At 33.6% G+C, this 23301-nt stretch overlaps 4 protein-coding genes across 4 annotated transcripts; 1 reads left to right on the forward strand and 3 right to left on the reverse strand.

Annotated features, from left to right (window-relative positions):
- Positions 1-10438: 10438 nt before the first annotated feature.
- On the reverse strand, positions 10439-14967 carry LOC105325076 (uncharacterized oxidoreductase YjmC). The gene is made up of 13 exons (XM_011424456.4): positions 14804-14967; positions 14259-14448; positions 14009-14122; positions 13831-13911; positions 13635-13696; positions 13289-13342; positions 13071-13169; positions 12896-12961; positions 12747-12807; positions 12174-12292; positions 11426-11521; positions 10999-11109; positions 10439-10600 (listed from the first exon to the last, which is right to left on the reverse strand). The coding sequence occupies exons 2-13, from the start codon at positions 14422-14424 to the stop codon at positions 10547-10549; spliced, it is 1083 nt and encodes a 360-aa protein (XP_011422758.3). The 5' UTR covers positions 14425-14448; positions 14804-14967; the 3' UTR covers positions 10439-10546.
- A 138-nt stretch (positions 14968-15105) lies between these two features.
- LOC105325077 (uncharacterized oxidoreductase YjmC-like) lies at positions 15106-18168 on the reverse strand. Its single transcript, XM_011424458.4, has 13 exons — positions 18040-18168; positions 17599-17799; positions 17127-17240; positions 16952-17032; positions 16776-16837; positions 16623-16676; positions 16403-16501; positions 16241-16306; positions 16068-16128; positions 15852-15970; positions 15629-15724; positions 15364-15474; positions 15106-15263 (listed from the first exon to the last, which is right to left on the reverse strand). Exons 2-13 carry the CDS (start codon positions 17762-17764, stop codon positions 15213-15215), a joined length of 1080 nt encoding a protein of 359 aa, XP_011422760.3. The 5' UTR covers positions 17765-17799; positions 18040-18168; the 3' UTR covers positions 15106-15212.
- A 451-nt stretch (positions 18169-18619) lies between these two features.
- Positions 18620-20214, reverse strand: LOC105325078 (peptidoglycan-recognition protein SC2). Its single transcript, XM_011424460.4, has 4 exons — positions 20107-20214; positions 19813-19944; positions 19172-19372; positions 18620-18985 (listed from the first exon to the last, which is right to left on the reverse strand). Exons 1-4 carry the CDS (start codon positions 20153-20155, stop codon positions 18657-18659), a joined length of 711 nt encoding a protein of 236 aa, XP_011422762.3. The 5' UTR covers positions 20156-20214; the 3' UTR covers positions 18620-18656.
- A 535-nt stretch (positions 20215-20749) lies between these two features.
- LOC105325079 (peptidoglycan-recognition protein SC2) lies at positions 20750-22560 on the forward strand. Its single transcript, XM_011424461.4, has 4 exons — positions 20750-20850; positions 20985-21110; positions 21808-22008; positions 22145-22560. Exons 1-4 carry the CDS (start codon positions 20799-20801, stop codon positions 22471-22473), a joined length of 708 nt encoding a protein of 235 aa, XP_011422763.4. The 5' UTR covers positions 20750-20798; the 3' UTR covers positions 22474-22560.
- Positions 22561-23301: the final 741 nt, after the last annotated feature.

Here is a 23301-nt window from a genome sequence, read left to right on the forward strand (position 1 = left end):
ACAAGTACTAATTAGTGATGAAAAGGCCTTAACATACATAAAAGAGGGATGAATACAAATAAAGTTTTCAAACAGTATCTCTTGGTTTTATAGAACGTTTAAAAAACTTAAATTATATATATTAGTTATGATATACACTCTAAACCCTTTTAGTTTTTTTTTAAAACATTAAACGACAGATCCGTCTAACTACCCAAAAGAACACTAAAATCAGTGTTTATAGTATAAAGGGCTTTTAATTTATGCAAGTAAAAGTATGTAAAATCCTGTTGCACGACTTAAGTACATGTATTTAATTTCCTCGGCCTCTTTAAGTAAAATAAAAGATATAAAACAACGCCGTTTTCCTGAATTAACAACTTCAACGGTCATGATTTGAGAAACTGTAAATAATTAACATTCATTTTGTTAATAATTTTTAAATAAATAAATCCGTTTGTAAATGTATGATTTAATAAAAATGATTTGATCAATCAGAAACTGATATAAAAGACTCATACATTATTTCAAATCACATTTTATATTTCAATGCAGCGCATATCATTCTATCATATATGATTTTAAAATATCATGAATAATAATGTTTGAACATGCAGAATCTGAATAACGTATGACGTATTTTTGTTGCGTGTTCTAACATGATCTCAAAGTTAAACTTTAACAACATAGTTAAATAAAATGAACCAAATTGCTTTAAAACGCTTTAATCATTCTTAGTACAGCATCATTTCTTTAAAATGAAGAGGAGCTTAGAAGCTCAGATTAAGTGGTAATGTACATGTACAACTGTTGACTTGTGATGTAAAGTGGTTTTAATGAATAATCAGATATTCTGATTTTAATTTACCCACTCACCCCTAAAGAAAAATACATTGTAAGAATTAAATATTCGTTGTGGATTAAATTTCGTTGTTATATTTAACGAAATAATCGAAATCACACCAAAAGAACTTTTGCATTTTGCATAAACAGCTGGAATTTTGATTACTCGTCATTAAAATTCATCCTGTAACAATACAAATTTTACACTAACTGCAGGTCTGTAGCTCCCGATTGGAACCCAGGTCGTCCATCTGAATTTTTTCATAGCAGGGGCGATAGACTTGCAGCCAGTTTTACACAACCTTTAATATGCAATTTGTTCACATGTATCATTGCAAAAGAGTAAATAGCAAATACTTTTATGCATTACATATCTACAAATCCATTCCAAAGATTTCAAAACACCTAAACCCAATAAACTATTTTCAAAGGTAATATTAGCCCAGTTTAGAGAAACCAACAATTAGGTCTTTGCAAACCCACAGATAATTCGATATAACAAACAAACCATTTAAAAAAAAACATGCCAAATAATTATGCTCTTGATATTGTTTCGACCTTTAGATTATACAATGATATTTTTCACATTATGATATGCTTACAACAAAATGTGAAATACGATATATACTTAGTATTCCGGTAGATGACTGCAATGTTTCACAAGACAAATTGCAATATGTTTATAGAAAAGCCGCTAACCGCACCGAATCTTTCAGCATAGAACAACCAAGAAAGTTTGAGTCCATATTCCTTTTTCTTGCAGTTTGAAACTTCAAATAATTGTTAAAAATGTCAGGTTATATCTGAACTTTCTTCAATATTTGTTGGATTTATTATAAAATCAAGTTTACCATAAAGAGATTTGTCTAAAGTTCATGTTTTGAACGACTCTCATAAATTTTTAGTCATAAAAAGTAAAGTGAAATACTTTTCATATACAAGTTCAATGATAAAAAGCAAAGAATATGAAAAGAGATAATTTCCAATTCAAATACGAAACTCAGCTTTTAACTTTTCTCCCTTCTTTTTTACATTTTACATGGAATAATTCCGTTGCAGCCGTATAGATAATTATGCAAAAACGTTTCTTCTTTATTTCCAAGCTTGGTAACTGGTACTTCTACACTATTAAGAGACTTGTCTTGGTAAACCATATTTTTTTACTGATGATTTTTTTTTAAAAATTATAACGGAGTGTCCTTTATGCAATCAGGAGTGTCTAGCTATTAAAACTTTCAAATAAATTCATTTCAACGTAAGAGTATATGCAACTCTCATACCTGATCTTTTTTTTTATATGCAGACATACAGTTATACATGTAAGTGTGCAAAAATTTACGCCCCACTACCTCCCAATTTGAATTAAATCAATATGCTGTTAAGCATGCTGAGCATGACAGTTTAACATTATATAAATAGTGCCTGTTTGGGAGGGTAACAGTTGAAATTGACACCCCGAGAAAACCATTGTCAACCGACGCGAAGCGGAGGTTGACAATGGTTTTAGAGGGGTGTCAATTTCAACTGTTATCCTTCCAAACAGGCACTATTTATTTCATTATACTGAATGTCTTATTTTAGAGAAATGTTTACTGCTTTTGAATAGAAATGACGTGAATTTTACGGCGAACCGTACGCGCATAATTTACGCGCATGTAACAATTCGTTGTGTTACCCGTTGCCAAGTGTGTTGCTAACGCTGAAGGTAATAGAACGGATTATCAACTCCGTCTAAACCAATCAGATTTCAGTATTTAACATGAAAGTATAATAAAACAAAATAAGAACTTGATATATCAAATTCTTTTATACAGATGACAATAAGAAAGGACAAGATCATCATAATGAAAAAATATGCAATCAACAGAGAGAAATTATTTTCCATTTAAGTGAAAATGAACCATTGAATAGCGCTCAATTTTGAGGTGGTGGCTTTGCTAAAAGATTTTAAAATAATCATCAAAATTTTGAAAGCCCAAATTCGCCCCAGAAAATTGACGACAAAATACATGGCTAATTATTTAGTATAACATTGATCTTGTACAATTTTTTCATTTTATTCTTTACTGAAAACATTTATACCCTTAGAAACTTCTCTTTAAATATCAACAATCAAGATCAAAGGAATATTTTAAGAGATTTATATATATCTGGCAGGGAAATACATGTAGGCAATATTGCAAAAATAGAACAATATTCTTTATTTGGAATCACATGCAGTTTCCCCCCTGGGCCATGCAAAAGTGTTCATGAATGTTGCAAGCAGTTGGCAGACATAGTTGCAGATCTCCACACTAAATGACTTTTATTTCAATCAATCTTAATTTACGAGAGCAAAAAAGAAAAATGTTTAATGCATTTTTAACATTGACATGATTCATTGTTTAGTCAGCAGATTTTTCAGTCTGAATGTGCATCAAACGAATGTAATAAATGATCTATATCCTTAAGGTTCAAAATACACGTACATTTAAAACATACCCATTTTAAAACTTATATAAACACACAAGTTTATTGGGAATTAAATTTAAATTGACTTCATTATTTTTATTTCACATTCTTTATTTGTTAAAATTGTTTATATTTACATGTAATAATTGGTGAGAGATGAGATCATACATGCATACAAATATAAAATAAAACTTGCAAAACTGTTGCACTTTATCCAATTGAATCAGCGCAGCATTGGTTAAAAGTTCTCTCTCTCTCTCTCTCTCTCTCTCTCTCTCTCTCTCTCTCTCAACATCTTTGAAAACTGTGACTCAAGCAGATTCCTCGGGATATGTGCTCTGACTTATGCACTAATGAAATGATAATGGTTGCAATAGAATAACTCCGGTCACGCATAATTTCCCAAACATTGGCAATACAGAAGGATAGCTGTAGCCCTGATGCGCGACCCTGTTCTAACATTGATGGGGCAACTTATCGCTTTTCCTTGCTTCTAATGGAGAGAAAAGTTTCTGGACGAAATCCGGGGATTCAAAGACAGATAAGTCCGCACGCAGATGTTTTAACTAGCAGAAAATCATTTAACACGTTAAAAAAATCCTCCCCGCAAATTACTCTCAATGGTCAGAGACACAATACTCAATTTATTTAATGATCAATCGCAAATGTACTTACCGCGATTTCAGAGTCAAAAGGAGAAACGGAAACCGCTTTCATTTAAACGTTTTATCAGCTCGTCCTAATGGCGTGATTTGAGAGGAGAGTTTTACAGAACATCGAGAGAAAAAAATCTCTTGTTTCCCATAGTGAAGGGTCTGAGAGTCAGGCTGACTGAGGGGGGCTTAAATGGCCGCACCATCTCGTCTTTATCATTGAAACATTTAACACTTATGTTTGTGACTTGATTCCCATAGATTGGTGATTAGTGCGAGATTTTATAGTGAGATCCTATTTGGGAAATGTTTTTTATCGGACAAATGTAAAATAAGAGTAGGATTTCTATAGATAGCGTATTGACAGTTTCTTCCTTCTTTGACTTTATTCGATGACTGCATATCTCGTCATGAAATAATACCATTCACCTTTTAATGTATGTATGTATATTTTGATAAATCGGACACATTCATGCATAGACTAAAAATGAAAAAAAAAATATCTGAATCTATTTTATCAAAAGTAAAATTTATCATTAATTTATCGTTAAATCAATTAAATTTTATCAAATGAATTTATGTACAACACTATAGTTGGATAATTTTTTTAAAAATAAAATAAAGATCAATTTACGACACGTTCAATGGTCTTGTTGTATATCTAAAAAAAAAATAATTTTCCTTTCTAGTGAATACACAAAAATGACAATATGAAAATGTATCAAAAATCTAACGAAATATCATTCCATTCCAGTTCTATTTTCAATAACTTTGAATATGATCTTCATGCGTTCGAGAAAAATTAATAAAAATTTATCTTACTTAGCTATCTTGTTAAGTTTAGATCAAATTATCACAAGAATATTATAATAAAACTAGATCTTAAAGTATTTAAAGACGATAATGAACTTAACATCTTTAATGGATAATTAAAAATAAAAAAGAACCCTTCAAATACATTTTATTAACATGTTGCAAAATGAAATAAACTATTTTTTTTATCTTTGTATCGTTTTTATCATAATTGACCTCATACCGGTGATATCAACTCTATGATTTTCTTTTATCCCTGCACTTTAAAAAAAAAGTATAAATCGGAGACATTGAGTCTAAAACAATAACGAAATTCATTTGATTTTCACCAAACAGGTATGATTTTCAACTAATCATTTTTCTAACCACTTGAAAAATGGATTTTTCCAATTTTCACAAAAACCTCTCTGATTAATCAAAAGTAGAGAAAGCTTTTTGAAAATCGACGACGACAACGAGTAACCTTGTTATGAACTAAGCGATGTCGTGAGAACATGGATGCTCCGTACAGCGCATCATCACTAAATGGTTCTATTAAGCACTAATTACAGATTTAAATCTTTTAAGGAAAAAATAAAGATGTTTGCGATATGGGGAATTGATGAAGCGAAGCTGGCGGACTTTTAACTTACGATGACTGGAGCTTGTTTCGGAAGCCCTCGCATCCCTTCTGTGCGTTTGATTGAACTCGAGTGAACATTGAAATAGTTATCATATAGAAAACATTTATCATGCTATTGTTCCCACAAAACACTAATTAGCTCGGCTTTTCTGCCCACAAAATAATATCAGAAAAAAAGGAAGATTCGGCCTGCCTGCACGAGGCAATTTTCCTTTGGCTGACGAGACAAATCCCTTATCTGAACATTATGTTCCTTTTAATGAGGATTCTTTGCGTCTGATCCCTAATTGGACCCTGAGGAAAAATTAAGGACATATCATCCTCTCCATGAATAAACATGATAAGTAATTTAAAACGCTTCTTCGCAAACGTCTCCGAAACACGAGATAATGCTATTTGCACAAGAACAAAGAATAGCGTTTATTCGTCGACAATATCGGGCTAATTGTTCTGTAAAGTGGCTTCTATAGTTTAATAGCAGGATAAGCAATAAATTTGCCGTAAATATCTTCAATAATTGCAATTGTTCTTCGGCTAAGTATCTTTTTTTTGCCTCCATGCAATATTGTTTCATTTTAACAGGACTGGACTTTGATGATATTTCTTGAATTGACAAGGCTGGAACTATCTTGCGGAGGAATCTAAAATTCAATATTGGTCCCTATAGACTTCCATCAGACAGTGTAGAACCACAAACACTCATCATTATCATTACTGTCTATTTGATGAAAAAAAAAATATCAAATAATTATTACAAACCAAATTTTCACTTTTCTTGTATCGCAAAGTATGAACGATTGTAAATTTGTTAACTTCTACAATGTTATATTAACAATTAACATTTGTAATTGAAATTAAGCATATGCTTCAATAGTTATCATCATTAAAGACTTATAATGTTATATTGACCATTTTCTAAAAATTCATATTTTTCAGTTTTTATTTTTTTCAATGAGGTCTTGAAGAATGTAAAAGTAAAAAAAATATTCCCATACCATTTTCCCAAGAATCGCACAGTTGCCAACCAAGTGTTATTTAAAGTTTTCAATTTACTTTTAATGTCAATTTTACTTAATCATTGTAACTTAAGCTAGCTATATTCCCCCGTACAAATAGGCATTGGGTTGGTCTATTAATTTGTCATCTTTATATGTTATCCGGTTTATAAGAAAATTAAACTCTTACAATCTCAATCAGGTGTGTGGTGGGACTTTGAAAATCGCCAAGTAGGAGGCATCAAACTCACTCGTAATTGGAAAAAATGGGTTTGGGTAAATCCTGGGTCAGAGTCATAATGCCGAAAATTGCTAAATGTCTTTTAATTTCCAAGACCACAAGAGGTGATCCAGAAATTCGCTGGATAACGGGAATTGATCAAGATGTCGAATTTAAGCTGGAATCAATAAGGACGAGATGATAGCACAAAACTAATACCCAACAAATACCTCGTCTAAACCACGTTTGTGGCTATCAAAGCAATATCCAGTCATTAGATTCGTGTCGGCCTGGTCAACGAAGGCTCGGGTTGGGAATCTCCGCTTTCTACGTCGAGGGAATTATCATAATAAAATTTCTAAACTGTCACCGAGCTAGAACGATTTAAATGTAAATCTATCACGATTTGGCGTAAAAATTGACACGCATACAAGGGGAAATAGAGAAAACCAGTGTTCGGATTTTGTTGATAGAAGTGGATGTTTGGCCAGACAAATGTACAGCAGATTTTAAAAACATCTGAGTGGAATATTATGCGATTTAAGTGGATAAAGGGAGTTTGGTTTTATACTTTATCAAATTAATCAGACAAATATGCCTTAGAAATGAAAAACCGTAAAAAGGCTGCCTGCATGTCGTTAAGACGATCGAGTGCTGGATTCGGATCCCCAACGATTGACTGTACATCTTAATGCTGTGTCCCACTGTGCTACCCCCGTTCCCCAAATCTGACAAGAACGCGTTTCCGAGGGCCCTTCTTTGACCGTTTGAGATGTCATTTTAATCCCCGTATGTCAATAAAGCGATACGAAGCATCAAATTTATCACGAGTCCTAATACGAGGATTACCATTATCATGTTGTATGATAGCATAAGTCCATTGCGATCATTTATATACCCTAACAGTTTAATAGTTCGCATATAAAAATATTTTTAAAATCTTAAAGATTTACGCCGATGAGAAAGAAGCTATAATCTTAACCTCTGCTCGTTGGAAGATGTGGTATTTTAAAAACACCTGTTATCTCTTTTCAAAAACATCATAAATCGGTGATGGTTTTATTTTTCATAAAGAAAGAAAAAAATTGGCCTTTCGTGTGATATGCAATGTAACTTTTACGATAACGATCAACGCCATTAAATATTGCTCGCGACATTAAAAGACTTCCTCTAGAAGAAAAAAAAAGCCCACTTCTGACTATGACGAAGCGGATCGTAACAATTTATATTCATAAAAATAATTGGCACTTACGGTGATTGTTTTCTAATAGGAATTAGTTATCTAAACGTCGGCCGATATTTTATCTTGCGTCTTCTCTTTTTATGCAATAAAGGACCATTTATTCTGCGTCTTTTCATCTTCTTTGCGTTTGCGTGGTACGCAGAGAGAGAGAGAGAGAGAGAGAGAGAGAGAGAGATATGAATGAAAGAAAGAGTGAAAGAAAGAATGAGTGAAAAGAGGAGAGAGAGAGAGAGGGGAGAGCCCTAACGTTTGTCAATCTACAGACGAACCCCCTTGTTAAGAGACTTCCTTAATCGATATAATTAGTCGACAGTGCCGCCGTACTCTCATCTCCATTAAAGTAACAATTATCCTCGGTAGCGGCCATAGTTTTAATAAAAGTGACGGTGCGTACAATTTGTCCTCGCTAATCGCTTTCTCGAGTTGCTCGAGTCGAGCCGAAACAAGAACCACCTCAATAAAACAGTTTTGTTTTTAATAACCGTGGTTTACCACAGGGCAGAATCATATTGTCGCTGGCTGCAAATTAGAGTAAAATGCGACGACGAGCGAGAACCATCTAAGAGAGTGTCATACAACACGCTTCAAATTAATTCTGAGACCCGAAGAAACCACGATCATGTTGGAGAATTAGACATCTTGGCATCTGTAGAGAATATTGTTTAAAGCCATGCATCCATTTCTTTACTGGCTTGGTTTTCCAAATGGTTGCTAGCTACATGTAGGTCAGATTCTAGGCCCGGTTCTGCAAGAATTGGACATTGTGTCTTTTTGCAGCAGGCTGTAGTTTGTTGAGATCATTTTTTTTAATTGTGAAATTGCTATGTGACATAACTTTCAATTATAGACTTTAAATATAAAATAATTTGAAATTTAGTTGGGTTTTTTTTTTTGCCAAATACTTTATACTTGTTATGAAACTATTTAGACTTTATAGTAATCTTAACTTTTTATAAAAATTTCATCAGAATTTGCATTTATTTAATGTAAAAATTATACCCAAAAATAAGAACACCAACAAAAATCGAATGAAATCGGAGACAGTTTAGCGATAAGAAATGCATATTACATTTGCATGCAAAAAGATTTTTTTTGCTTTCAATATAAAGAATCCTGATTTTTGCAACATGGATGAGTTTTGATATGCCTGCAAAATAAAACTGTAAGCCTAATATCTATGAAGATTGCAATTATCAACGAAGAAATATAATCGTCTCAAGTTTTTATTTAGCCTGGAACCATCTATTGATTTCGAATTCCAGAATATATATGAACATTTTTATGACTATTTATTGTTTTTATTAGACGTATAAAAAGGTTTATCGGCGGTATATTTCTCCTCCTTTGCCTATTAAACTCCTTTAAGCATTACAATAAGGAACGCATTGACGAAAGTCAATAATTGTAAACGGCAAACAATATGCTTGAAAATGATATAAATCAGGCTCTTCATTATGATCCTCTAAGCGTTTGTTTTCACCGACTTTATCTTTTTATTACATTTTAAATCTCGCTAGTGTGTGTATTGCAGATTCTGTAACGTCTTATCGACAAAAAGATGAAACCGGACGGCTTTTTGCAGCAGGCTGTATCACTAACTTTACCCAGACCGGCTCGGCTTCAAAAGAACTGTATCGCCATCACAAGATGATACGTTTTACCCTTTGAAACCTGCACCGGTTGATAGAGCGCCACCTGCAGGCCGACAGAGGCAAGCATCTGCAAACTAGAGAATATAAGAGATAATCGCACGATAAATCGTGTATATATTTTTCAAAATTAAATGATCCCGATCAATTTTGCTCTTGCAAGATTCTCAATGAATGAATTCCTTGCACCAAAATAAAAAAAATATACGATTTTATAATCGTATATGTATATCTAACTGATATAGACGCGTGTGTTCCCTCTCCTGATTTTTTTTTATTGCTAACAAGTGCTTGGAATGAAAACACAATTTTGAAATTTATGAATTTATAGTAAAATGATATCAATTATCATTCCAATCGGAGATTTATGTATTTATTAAATGGATATTATTTATCGTTCAGCCGATGATTTGCAATGGTGATCCATTCCGGATTTTAGTGTTTGATCGAAACGGTGTAAATGTTCCAAGAAATTTTCAACAAACATTCAAAAAATGAAAACCACGGTGTATATGAATTAGAGAAAACACCTGCATTATGCTTAATTTCAGTCATAAATTGTTCAAAAAATCCAAGTAAAAAAATCTTTATTAAAAAAATCAACTGATTTTTTTGACGAATAAATCTACAAAAAAGTTTTCTTGTAGAGGATCTTCAAAAACTTCCAACTGCTATTATATTAGTTAAAACTTGCATGGGCATGCCTCGTTAAGTAAGCTGAAATGATATTTTGAATAATTGACAGCAGATAAAAATACTGCAGTAAGGTTTTATGGTTTACTCATATTTGAACTTGGAAATGTGAATTATATATCTCTTAAAACGACTCTTGCTGCCTCTTGAGAACATGCATATAATAAATACATTTTTATTTTTGGAGGGGGGGGGGGTCTAAATATTTTTAAATATATCAATAAATTTCAATGTAAAACTAATGAATAAAAGCAAGCATTAATAGATTATATTAAGAAATATACCCTAAAGGAAAGACAACTCGCGTTTTGTTGAAAAATATTTACTGTTTATATTCATTAGGGTAACAAAAAAATCACAGCTCGATGCGCCTATAATCAGTCATTTAACCGGTCTTTGCTTTCAGAGGTTCAACTCCAAGTCGTTTGGCAATATCATTCTGTAAAATATTTATTACTTATTATAAGAGTTGACCATGCTTAATAGTGAGTAGATACCAAGTAGTTTTACTTTTTCAAAAAAAAATTATACAAGTATAAACTTGGTTGGACAGTTTACGGTTTAAAAACCGCTAAGTGGTTTGAAGCGGTTTATAAAGCGTAAACTGTCCAAATCAGTTAATACTAGTACATGTATATTAAAATTTATTCTTATAGTAAATAAATAAACCAAATGTTTTATCTTTAAAACTTAAATATGTTTCCATATCTTTATACATAACGCTCTTTGTAATAAAAATTTAATATGTATTATATTCCAAAAATGGTCGCGACCATCCAGTTATCTAATGAGGTATTTGATTGGTTGAATATCAAACGAGTAAAATAAATACAGTACCGCATTAGTGAACGTTTCCTGTGAATAAGGGATTCCTCCCAGTTCTGTACAAAGCTTGGCGTGCCCTCTCTCGGGATCCCCCGGTATCAACACAGGGTTGTCAGGGTTCAACTAAAACAGGGGTAAAATAAGCATTTATTTACCTCATATTGTTATGAATGTAAGCTTTACAATTCAAAGTAACATAAAATGATATTAACAATGCTAAAGTTACAGTGACTGTAATGTAATTTTTTGAAGATGAAGTGAAAGGATACTCTAGGATGAACTGCTTTTGAAGAGCACGGATATATATTATAATAACTTGGTTTTACGTGCATTCATTTTCAGTGTAAATAATCGTAGCTAATTTTCATGTTTTCGTTATTTTTCTACTTAATAATGAATCTATGAATTATTAAATTTTATTGATTCATATTCGACTGACCGGTTCCACGTCCCTGCACTGGCCAATGAGCTCCGTCAGTCTGTCCGTGAATCCGTCGGCAAAGTTACCCGGATCTATGGCTATAAAGCACTGTCCCTGTAAGTAAAAATATCTAAGCATTTAATGAATGATTTTCCCTTTCTATTTTTTTCTTTATTTTCATACAACTCTTGGTATCAATCAATGATACATGATTACATACATGCACCTGTACAAAATATCAGAATGTACTGTACATGTAGGCGTGAAATACAATACAGTTTTTAGTTTCACTATCTTCGCGGTTGGACAATTTCAGTCCCGCAAACATTAAGCAATCGTATATATTGTGCCATAAAATTTTACTCAATGATTCACTGTAATTGGCATCTTCATTAATAATAAAAACCATTGTTTTATAGCAGTTATATAGCAAGAGACTGAACAGTAAGTTTTCTCTTCTGCGAAAAGGAAATTTGTTAGGTATTAATAATTTTCGTTATTTTTTTTTAGCAGGATACCGATGAAAGTTTATCATTATCATTTAATATTTATACCATTAAATAGATTTTTCATTACCCCCAAAACCCCATATTTGATTAAATATCTATCATAATAAAAGAAAAAAAATCGATTCTCTGAGTCTGTCAAATTAAAACCAACATGTATAATACCAACAGTAAAAGCCGTGAAAGTAGACACGTGGAGTTAATTAAATAAAGTTATTAATAGCAACACGAAAACTTGAGAGAAAAAAAAATTGACCCACATAGTTGACGGCTCCTTCCCCTTTCTTCCAATTTCCGGTGTTTAAGCCAAAGGCCGATCCACTGAGAATACCACACAGAATCTCGACCATCATTGACAAACCATACCCCTTGTAACCTCCTGAATATAAAGAGAAAATAAAAGTATTTTACCGAATCAAATGATAGAATAACAGCGGTATTACGCATCAAATGCTCATAATATTTTTAATGCTTAATATTTTTGCGATGCCACAGAGATAATTTCATGCTAAATACTATTGAAAAACAAATTGCTTCAGGTGAAACTAGCTAAACGTACTGTACACATGTACATGTACATATTACTGGTTCAAAAGATGGCAATTCGTAAGTAAATGTTTTTCAAAAACTTTTTTGAATTAGCTCCTTCTGAATTCGCCAAATAACGGTATGGGTGAATGGGATAGATGAGGAATGAGGCCAAAAAACCTGTATAGACAGGATTATTGTCCTTAAAATATGTAGGAACAATACCAACAACTATTCAACTTGAAATCTCTTATAACGAATTGATAAAAATAGTATGTAGTAAGAAATTATAGCATAGAACGTACCGCTTTCTTCAGATCCACCTAGCGGCAACAATCCATGGAACGCTTTAGGATCTCTCGTCTCCTGAAAGGCATCATTTGCACCATAAAGCAAAAATTACTTCGAAACCTGACAAACATTCAAAGAACCATCCGCCAGCATTTTGACCCACCTTTCCTTCGTGGTCTATGGCCCAGCCTCCTGGTAATGTCTGCCCTAACTTTCCTTTTAATTCAACCTGAAGGAAGTACAGTTTTGACAAGTGGGAGACTATCAAGTAAACTCGTTGCAATGTAAATAAGAGACTGGCCAGAGAGTGTTGCGGAGTGTATATAATACACATTTACCTTTCCTAGGGCAGTAGCGGTAGTGGCCATATCTAGGACGAAACTATCACCGTCATTCGCCGGTGCCCCGAGGGAAATTGGGTTTGTTCCCAAAACCATCTATAAAAGAGTAGAAATTCAAAATTCAGATTCCAATCTTTACTAAATATATTTCTGTTTTGCCTTAATGATAATGAACATTTGTTTATTTTCTAAAGAGAATATTATTATGGTCTTACCTCTTTTGATCTCGTTGATACCAGCATAGCATAGGTGTTTGTAAACGCCATGCCCTGTCAAATAATCTTGTTTAAATTAAAAGAATACAAGATGTCAATCGCAATTTTAGTTGTCACTTATAAAGCATTGACAAGACATAGAATGTACTTTTTAAAACACACACATCATTCAATTAGGCTTTGTTGGCTTTTACAACGGGATTTTTATTGCTAACAATGCGTTTTGTTTTTAAAAATTCTCTGAATTGCTTTTTTTTTTTTTTTTTTATAAATTCTCTAAATTAAATGTAACTACGATCTGATTGCATTATCTTTTTAAAAAAAAATTCTGTTAAAATATCCTCACAATCATTCCATTTTCGATCGCTTGTAGACCATACCATCCAGCAATTCCAAAATGGGAAGACCCTTTTGTAAATAAAATGATTTGTATACTTAACCAAAAATCATAAACACTGAAGCATAATATCATATGCCATCTCATTAGACATTATGTCTTTTATATTATATGAATAGCTCAGCTTGTCCATTTCATGTTATACCTCTAACACTGACCAGTCCTATCCCAGAATGCTTTGCTTTCTTCATTGCTAAATCCATTGCAAACTTGCCGATGGCTGGGCCTTTTAAAAAAAAAAAAGAAGAGAAAATCAAATATTAGATTAATATGTCACAAAATAATAATGTGGTCTTTGAATTATTCCATGGCTGACGGCTTACCAAGAATGTTGTTGCCGTCTACGAGAGCTGTGGATATGTTTTCTTTGACTATGGTTGGTTCGACACCCTGTCCGTCAGATATTGCCTTATTTTCCAAACATTTCACGTACAACCCTAGAGGTCAAGAAATTCTTCATTTTATGACACTATGTCAAAAAGTTGTCGATTTTCTGATCTAATTTTTGATAAAGAAAAATTTTCAAACTACGTGATACAATGCTATAAGGATGTGAATTAACCATAACCTTACCAATTCTGCTTAGGCCATGGCTGTATATTCCCCTCGTGTCTGCGCATGTCAGGGCGTCTGCTAATGCTTTGGCATGTTCCGAGTTTGTTCCAATTGCTTCCAGACAACGAATGATGAAGCTATGAACATCCTTCTCGGGTACAATGTGCTTACCCGCCGTAGCCATTTTTGAATATATAATTATCTTGATCTTGATAGAAGAATACATTTATAACGTTTTATTGTAATATTCATTCAACGTTTAATTGTAAACTTTATTAAATAAAACATTTTGTGCATTGATGCATGACATTTTTTATAATCAAACAGATGCACAACAAAATAACAAAAACTGCAACCAACGGGCTTCCATCCCATCCAAACCAGGTCAATATTAGAAACTCGTGATAAATACTCATAACTTTATACGAGAAAGTACTAATAAAAGTGTTGAACATTATTAAAAAGCATAGTCTAGTGCAGACTTGTTTATTGTTCATATCTAACTAGGATACGTATGCAGCTTTATTTCTCATAAGGTATAGTTTTAGTTGCTGCCCACTTACCTGGGTCGTTTAACCGAGCGTACGATGTACATGTGAAGTATCGCCGTGGACTGAATATCTCCGTTGCAGAGGGCGGTATGCAGTTTTAGGTCATTGACGAATATGACCAGACATAATCGTACTTCGTGATTGTGTCTCAAAAAGAACGACTGAGGATGACTGTATTTCAGTAATTGTACTTAGATGTATAATATACATCTTCTAAAAGTATGTTGATAAAATGTATTCTTATCATAATGGTAAAACTTATCTGTTCTTCTCGCATTGTAAATTGGCAAGATAAACAAATGGTCGAAAATAAGACAGACAAAATGGATCTTTAAAATGTTTTATTAATGAAAAGTGATACAAGTGGACTGTACCTACGTCTTAGGAATGACCCCAATGTTTAACTGATCTGATATCTTGTCTATTGTTTTATTTCCATGGGTTTCACGTTTAGTCTTTTTGCCATTTCATTCTGGAAAGAAAAATATTTGGAAAAAATGATGAAAGTTTGTAAGTACTTATATTTCATGCAGAAACCATTAGCTGATATCATTTGCGTGTCTTTTACCTACCGCAAAAGAGATTTGGTTCTGATGGTAGGGAATTCCCCCTAAACGTTTACAGAGATCTACATGGTTCCGCTCAGGGTCTCCGGCTACCATAACGGGAACTCCAGGTTCTACCTATGTACATAGATATAAAATTTTTAAAAACGTTTCTTATTCCACATTTCAAATATTTTTGACAAGATTGAATCTTCTTGACATTGATTGACTGAACATTTAGCAGTTAACATGGCCTTTAGGTGAATTCAACGGCTAAGTAGTGTTTATGTACCGGCTCTAGTTGTCTGCAGTAGTCCATTAAGTCACTCATTCGCCCAGAAAAGCCATCAGCAAAGGCTTCGGGATTTATTGCAATGAAACACTGACCCTAAACAAAAAGGAAGCAAACTTAAATGTCACAGTAGAGAAAAAATTCAAGTTTTAATTATAATATTGATTATGCGCATCAATTAAAAGTTTTATGCAACAGAATCACAGCAATAGATTTCACTTACAAGATTTGCAACTTTCTCGAAGTCTTTCCAGGTACGAATATTAGGACCGAAGTTTGCTCCACTGAGAATACCACATAGTACTTCTACCATCATCGCTAAACCGTACCCCTTGTATCCACCTGAAATAAAAGATCTTGTCAGAGTTCATCTAAACTTCGACTACTAGTAACCACAAAACATAGAAATGAATTAATGTTTGATTATAATAAACCTTACTGCTCTCCTCTGATCCTCCGAGTGGTAGAAGACCAGCGTAGGCAGATGGGTCGTTTGTTTCCTACAAACATTAAATAAATATAGATACAGAAAAGGTTTCCAATCAACAATTTCGTTCATTTTCTTTTTAATTATCTACTCGGCATTATACATTGCATTTTATGAAATCTTACTTTTCCTGTTTTGTCGATAGCCCAGCCATTTGGCATCGATTCACCCTTTCTTTCCTGCAACTCTATCTGGAAGGAACAAGAACATTAAGAATATAATATTAATATTTCTTTTGAAAACATTATCTTATATTTCAAAAAATAATCATAATTTGAACAATTTACCTTTCCAAGTGCTACGCTAGTGGTAGCCATGTCCAGCACAAAATCATCGCCATCTTTTGCAGGGGCTGCTAGACATATAGGATTGGTCCCAAGAGTTACCTTATGGATAAAACATGAAACAAATATATACATTTCCATCAAAAATCTGCTCCTTTTTAATATTCTTTACATTCCTCAAGTTACTTCAAAATTTGCTTTCCGTATATACACTCGGTCATACCTTTTTTGCTCTGGTTGGTACTAGCAATGGGGAGGTATTTGTAAAAGCCATTCCCTGTATAAAAAAAAGTCATAATAACCAGGATGTTTCTATCTGAAAATTCATTTTCAAAACTAAAGCAATATAATATACTAGTATTTAAAAATACTTTACAATTAAGCCTTGTTCCATTGCTCTTATACCATACCATCCGGCAATTCCAAAATGGTTTGATCCTATTAAAAAACAAGGCTTTTTGACATTGGTTACCAATAAATCCCAACAACGGAACTTAACAAAATTCAATATATTACAATAAACCATATGCATGCTGTAAAATATGTTCGTACCTTTAACAGTTACAAACCCTATGCCTGCTTCTTTTGCTTTTTGTATTGCCAAGTCTATAGCAAATTTTCCTACCGCAGGTCCTATATCACAATGTAGGAAAAGGTATTGTCAGTAACGTTGTATTTTGGTAAAGGTCTTTTCCTATTCTACTAGACCAAGTGAAGAAACTCTTACCCAGAATGTTGTTTCCCTCCACCAATGCAGTGGCCACAGTCTGTTTTACAATCTGTGGACTCTTCCCTTGGCCGTCTGACGTTGTTTTGGTTTTTATTGAGTTAACATACATATCTGAATGATTATTAATTAAGATAAGTATTTTGTGTGAATTATTCAATTTTTGCAAAGTGTTTTTATTTAATCTTATAATATTTTATATATAAATTTCAACTCTTCCTTGGCAAACTGTTAGATAAAAAATTAACTATATAAACAAAAATTTAAAAAATATCAAATAGTCAAAAATAACATCATTATATGCTTTGTTAGGAAAAGATAATCTAATGTTAATTAAATGGTTATGATATTTTTTTTCAAATTGATTAATATATGAATTAGAAAGTGTTATTATGTCTTTTATTAGACAGACTGCACTTAATGTCTGTGAAATGAATGTAAAACTAAACCTACAATAGCCATCTGAATTTACCCAATCTATTGAGTCCGTGACTGTAGTGCCCCCTGGTGTCGGCCGCCACGATTAGATCCGCCAGAACGTCAGCATGTTCCGTGTTTGTTCCTACAGCCTCCATACAGCGTACGACAAAGTCGTGTAGTTCCTGTTCCGGAACAATGCTTTCACTTCCGGTAGCCATTTTCTGACAACTTTAGTCTCCGAGTCGGTTAAAATCTATAATATCTATCTGTATCAAGCTATCATTTAAATCACAATTCAGTACACCAAATGTGTTATATCCCTTACGGGTCACCATATAACTTATCTCAAATAAGTTAGATGGTTTTGATCTACGTATAATGAAGTGCTTTTCAAGATATGATTTTTGATAAAAAGGCACGATTATAAATGTAAAACGTAATCAAAAATTCTGGTTTACTAAGTATAAATACGATAACAATAAAATATACGTACATATTTGAGGTAACAGTTCCGGACCGAACCGCTTGCTGACTCGAGAGATAAACAAACACAGCGATATTTCAACTAAAGCATACAATTATAGTTGACCAAACTACGATCTCAAACTTCCATGTCATACGTTCATGTATATTAAATGAGATCACGGGGAGAACGTTCGGATCTCTATAAATAATTTCCTACGGTATCGTATGTACTGCAAGTCTTGTTTTAATAACGATATTATTTATATATACAGGGTTTGTATTAATTCGTCGTCAGCCGAACTTGTTTATTTGATATCAACAAAGTAAAATATATTCTTAATTAAGGCTTTCAAAATTCTAACCGTCCCACGGTTTTTATGTGAAACCCATGTTTAAAAAAGAATGAAAATCAATACCATGATGCTGTTTCTCATTATCAAATCCATATTAAATTTTTCTATTCATATGTATTTTTAATTGATTTCAATGCAATCATGCCATATTCAGACATTTTATCTCACAATGTATTCTGATCATAATAAATAATGTCATATTCAATATTACAAGCGAAAACCACCTGTGGAAAAAGAACAACAAAATGAGCCCTGTTTCAATGTTCGACATTCTTTTACTCTCTGAATAGTTTTACGGTTTAACAAAACTATAATGTGGCCACGTCCTGATCTCGTGGTACAAAGCGTCCCCGGGACAGTCAGTGCTTCCAACATCCCGGTGACCGTACAGATGGTAGGTGGACGTGATGTAGCCATGGCTTATTCCGCATTGGATCAGATTCTTGATGGCGTTCAATGCTGCGTCGTTTGGTTTTCTGTGCATGTAACTTCCCATGACGGACGCGGCGAATCCCCGGCTATTGTAGCCCTGGGTATGGGCTCCCACGTGATGCCAGCCTCGCCCCTCATAGACAGCGCCGTCCTCACCCACAAGGAAACTGTACCCAACGTCTGACCAACCTAAATTTTCAATCGTATATTACATTAAAACATCATTATACAGATATTTTTTTTTCAAATTAAGGAATCCCAAAGCATTGAATAAATATATGGTATATGGTTAAGATATTGCTTAAAGGCATGTTATTCTTTTTAAAAAACTTTAACTGAATTTTTTTACTGAATTATGAAGGTATTCTTCAATACCTCTTGAATCCATGTGGTAGTTTTGAATACCGCGCGCTTGTGCTGCGCAGGAAGTGAAGTCATGGCAAAAATTCCCCTCGGTATGATGGACAAAGAAGAGGCTAGCCGGTGTATGCATGGTAGTCACACTCTTAGGATGTCTAGCTCCCCAAGTGGCGCGGGAGTAGATCTTCACATTGGAACACATACCGCTGTCGGTGCCTATGAGTTATAACAAGAGTAATAGAAAAAAATTGTTAAATGACAAAAAAAAGAAAGAAAGACGAAATTATTATATTAGTGGGAAAATTCTGTTTTGCTTCAAACTATATTCCAAATGTACATGTAGTTAACAGAAATAAGTAATGCTGTATCGTTTGATACATTGAGGTTTTATCAATTTTGTTGAGTTTCAATTTTAGCGGATTTCGTTGCTATGCGAACCCAAGAAGATAAATGGCACTAATTTTTTAAACACGAAAACAGTTTGTATTGATAGAGTTACACCCCACCAATTCACTCATTGAAACAGTTTCTTTAACGACAGTCAAGAAAAGTGATACCAACGAATATTCATTAAATGAAATTATGTCTATTCATCATCAATGAGTTTTATATCATATGTTTATTAACAATGTTGTCTTAGTTGAAAGTGGCCACACCTGATGAAGAATGTGAGGTACAGCATCGTCGATGTGTCCCCCCGGAACAGAGACCGGACACATATCCCCCAGAACAGTGAAGGTGGTCGTCCTGGCAGGTGCCCCCTGTATTGTGACAAGGTGCGTCACTTCCTGTCGGAACACAAAGATTCATTTACAAATTATCAACGTTTTAAGGAAATCAAGAAAATATTACTCTGCAAAAAATGTTTGCGGTAAATAAAAACGAAGATTTTTAGCATTTTTGATGTAAAGAGATAAATGTGTTTTGGAAATTAAAAAAAACCCATTTACCTAGAGCTGAGACTACAAGAGATGCGAAACAGAGAAGCGCGATCATCATGGTTTGAGGACAAGTTCAGTGCACAGGCTTTGACACCAATGAACTAAGTCGCGTTTATCATATCACATTATACCAAGATAAGAAACAACACAATACTGTCTTGATATATCTATTTTAATCTATCGTCATTTGACATTATTGAACTGAAAGTTGCTTGAACATTCCTAATGAAATTAATAAAAAATTATTTACTCCAATCCCTTTTTTAAACATTATGTATAGAGTGAATATTGTTTCAACGAAAACACTGCTTAGAGATATCGTGCACATTTATTACCATACCAAAGACAAAAATACATATTAAAAATCATTTTCCAACCTCGTTTGGTGCAGTACAACTTAATCCGAAAGACATTCTTACGTAATCAAACCGTTAAAAACATTTACTATTGTGAGGACATTATATCTAGTTGTCATTGTCTTTTGTCAATTTTGTAGGGAAAGTTAAAAAATCAAATGTATTTCAAGCTTTTTTTATTCATTACCATATCATTTATTTGTTGCCCCCTTGACACAAATGTTTCACAGTCCATTAATAAACAAGAGTAATAACGTGTCCCTAGCGCCGTTATCTACAGAGTTCATGTCCAGGAACTGTGCCTATGTTATCCTTGTTGTCATTGGACATATCCTGGAACTTACCATGTTGATTGCTTTATTTTTTTCTTGCATAGTTGTCATACCTTTGGTGGCAGGTAAATCATAATATAATCAAGTATACATTCTGTTTGGCTTTTAAATTATTGTTTTCAAGCTCATTTAAAGAGTCTGTTTTAAAAACAAAAGAAATGTGGTTCCTTTTATTAAAAATACGCAATTCATGTTACAGGAAGTGATGCTCCTTGTCATAACATTGGTGGAACATGCCAAGACGACCATTTGCATTGCTCCGGAAGTTACGTCACTGGCTTGTGTTCAGGGGATGCTCATCGTCGATGCTGTTCATCACATACAGGTAAAGCTATCATATGATATACGATTTTGTTATACTTTCATGTTAAATACTGAAATCTGATTGGTTAAGACGCAGTTAATAATATTTACTATTACCCTCAGCGTTAGCAACGCACTTGGCAACGGGTAACATTAAAAAATGTTACATGCGCGAAAATTATGCGCGTACGGTTCGCTGTAGAATTTACGTTATTCCTATATAAAAGCAGTAAAATTTTCTTAAAAATTTTAAAAAAGACATTCAGTATAACAAAATAAATAGTGCCTGTTTGGGAGGATAACAGTTGAAATTGACACCCCTCGAAAACCATTGTCAACCTCCGCTTCGCGTCAGTTGACAATGGTTTTCTCGGGGTGTCAATTTCAACTGTTACCCTCCCAAACAGGCACTATTTATATAATATTTATAGTATGAACATATTGAATATAATATTAATATATTTTAATTGGTTTAAAAACAAGCTCGAGATTCTTATCTTCATATTATATGAATTACAATAATTGTCATACACCATTATATACAGAACAAAATAAGTTGGAAAAAAGAGCAAGATAATGTTACCGTACATACTTAATAATCATTTAAATATGTGATTTTGAGCTGATATGAAAAAAAAATTATTTATAATATTCGATTGAGCTTTCCTGTTCATTCAGTAAGAGCTAATGTATTTTTGGGGGGTATTCTTTGGCGACAGCCGTGGACATTGGAGGTTGCAGTGGGGTTAAGATATACTCGCGTGATAGCTGGGGCGCACGGCAACCAAAGAGCTTCTCCACTTTCCACACTCCCGCCAGTTTGTTCTTCATCCACCATACCGCGGGGCATGGATGTCACGACTTCGACAGCTGTGCACATACTCTAAGGGGAATCCAGAATTACCACATGGATACACGAGGTACTAAATACAAATGCTTAATACCAAAGGGACTTAAAAGTACTAATTACGCGATTATATAATAAAGGGAAACAATATATAAATGGATGAACCGATACTTATACCTCTTTAAATTTAACTATTTTTCCTTTTTGAGGTTGGAATGATATCGGATACAGTTTCCTTGTGGGCCAAGATGGCAACGTATATGAGGGTCGGGGCTGGCATCACGTGGGTGCGCACACGCAGGGGTACAACAGCCGCGGGTTCGCTGCCTCATTCATGGGGAACTTTATGACCCACCTCCCCAACGCGGCATCTATGAATGCAGTAAAAGCGTTGATAGCGTGTGGTGTCCAGAAAGGTTACATCTCTCCCAGCTACCACCTGTACGGTCACCGCGATGTGGGCTCCACCGAGTGTCCCGGGGACCAGCTATATAAAGAGATCCAGTCGTGGCCTCATTACAGCCACACACATCCTTAAAGAGCAGTCTATGCGAACTTTTACTTACATTCCTTATTATGATTTCTTTGACAAATGAATGCTTTCAGTTGTCTTTTGCTTATAAAATGATGCACACAAAGTACGTATTTATACTGTAAAACACGGTTGTAGCATGGTGCCAGGGACAAACAATTTAATTAATTTGGATTCTTTAAAACCGTAATTATTTAGTTACCATATCTGTATATTCGATGATAATAAGATATATCAGTAGAATAAAGCTGACTTCGATGTAAGCGTGAATTCGTATTAAAGCATTATCGTTGTTGCCATGTTCTATTGTGGTACAGAAATTTAGTCAGAAACCGACTACAAAACAAGCCATGGTTCTTAAACTATATAAAAGAAATTAATTCAAAATGTTTTGGTTACCAATTCTGGCTTCATTAGCGAAATGGACTCACTGTGTTCCAGTTCGTCTAATTATTATACTTTGTATACTACATGTAGATCTAAGTGTCTGCAGTTATGAACAATGTATATCAAACAGTTATTGACGGGGTATGAGGGCACATGTTATTTATTTTGGCCATTATTTCGGTTTATAAAATTTCAATGTTATAAAAACAATTCTGAAGTTTTTTTCCAAAATTAATTGGGTCTGAATTTTTCCCGTTAATATACCTTTTTTCATAATGAGGAATAAAAACTGGCAAAATTTAAAACGTCTCTCAACACGTTAGATTCCGGCAATGATCATTTATGATTAAGCGTTTTTAATAATGACATCATTCAGCTGCTCAGTAAAGCATTTACAAAAACCAAATATATGTATAGATCTATTTATGAGCGTTTCCTTGTATATCG

Source organism: Magallana gigas, chromosome 8, assembly GCF_963853765.1.
Source record: "Magallana gigas chromosome 8, xbMagGiga1.1, whole genome shotgun sequence".
Lineage (NCBI taxonomy): Eukaryota > Metazoa > Mollusca > Bivalvia > Ostreida > Ostreidae > Magallana > Magallana gigas.

Excerpts from the sequence above, each read along its gene's own strand:
- LOC105325079 (XM_011424461.4), top strand. The coding sequence starts at position 20,799 with ATGTTGATTGCTTTATTTTTTTCTTGCATAGTTGTCATACCTTTGGTG. Across the intron at positions 20,851-20,984 it reads TGTCATACCTTTGGTGGCAG|GAAGTGATGCTCCTTGTCAT; the intron begins GTAAATCATAAT and ends TTCATGTTACAG. Across the intron at positions 21,111-21,807 it reads ATGCTGTTCATCACATACAG|CCGTGGACATTGGAGGTTGC; the intron begins GTAAAGCTATCA and ends CTTTGGCGACAG.
- LOC105325078 (XM_011424460.4), bottom strand. The coding sequence starts at position 20,155 with ATGATGATCGCGCTTCTCTGTTTCGCATCTCTTGTAGTCTCAGCTCTA. Across the intron at positions 19,945-20,106 it reads TCTTGTAGTCTCAGCTCTAG|GAAGTGACGCACCTTGTCAC; the intron begins GTAAATGGGTTT and ends GTGTTCCGACAG. Across the intron at positions 18,986-19,171 it reads CTACCACATGGATTCAAGAG|GTTGGTCAGACGTTGGGTAC; the intron begins GTATTGAAGAAT and ends TTGAAAATTTAG.
- LOC105325076 (XM_011424456.4), bottom strand. The coding sequence starts at position 14,424 with ATGGCTACGGCGGGTAAGCACATTGTACCCGAGAAGGATGTTCATAGC. Across the intron at positions 13,697-13,830 it reads AGGACTGGTCAGTGTTAGAG|GGTCTTCCCATTTTGGAATT; the intron begins GTATAACATGAA and ends TATTTACAAAAG. Across the intron at positions 12,962-13,070 it reads CCGCTACTGCCCTAGGAAAG|GTTGAATTAAAAGGAAAGTT; the intron begins GTAAATGTGTAT and ends TACTTCCTTCAG.
- LOC105325077 (XM_011424458.4), bottom strand. The coding sequence starts at position 17,764 with ATGGCTACCGGAAGTGAAAGCATTGTTCCGGAACAGGAACTACACGAC. Across the intron at positions 17,033-17,126 it reads GGAGGGAAACAACATTCTGG|GACCTGCGGTAGGAAAATTT; the intron begins GTAAGAGTTTCT and ends ATTGTGATATAG. Across the intron at positions 15,725-15,851 it reads TCGAGAAAGTTGCAAATCTT|GGTCAGTGTTTCATTGCAAT; the intron begins GTAAGTGAAATC and ends CTTTTTGTTTAG.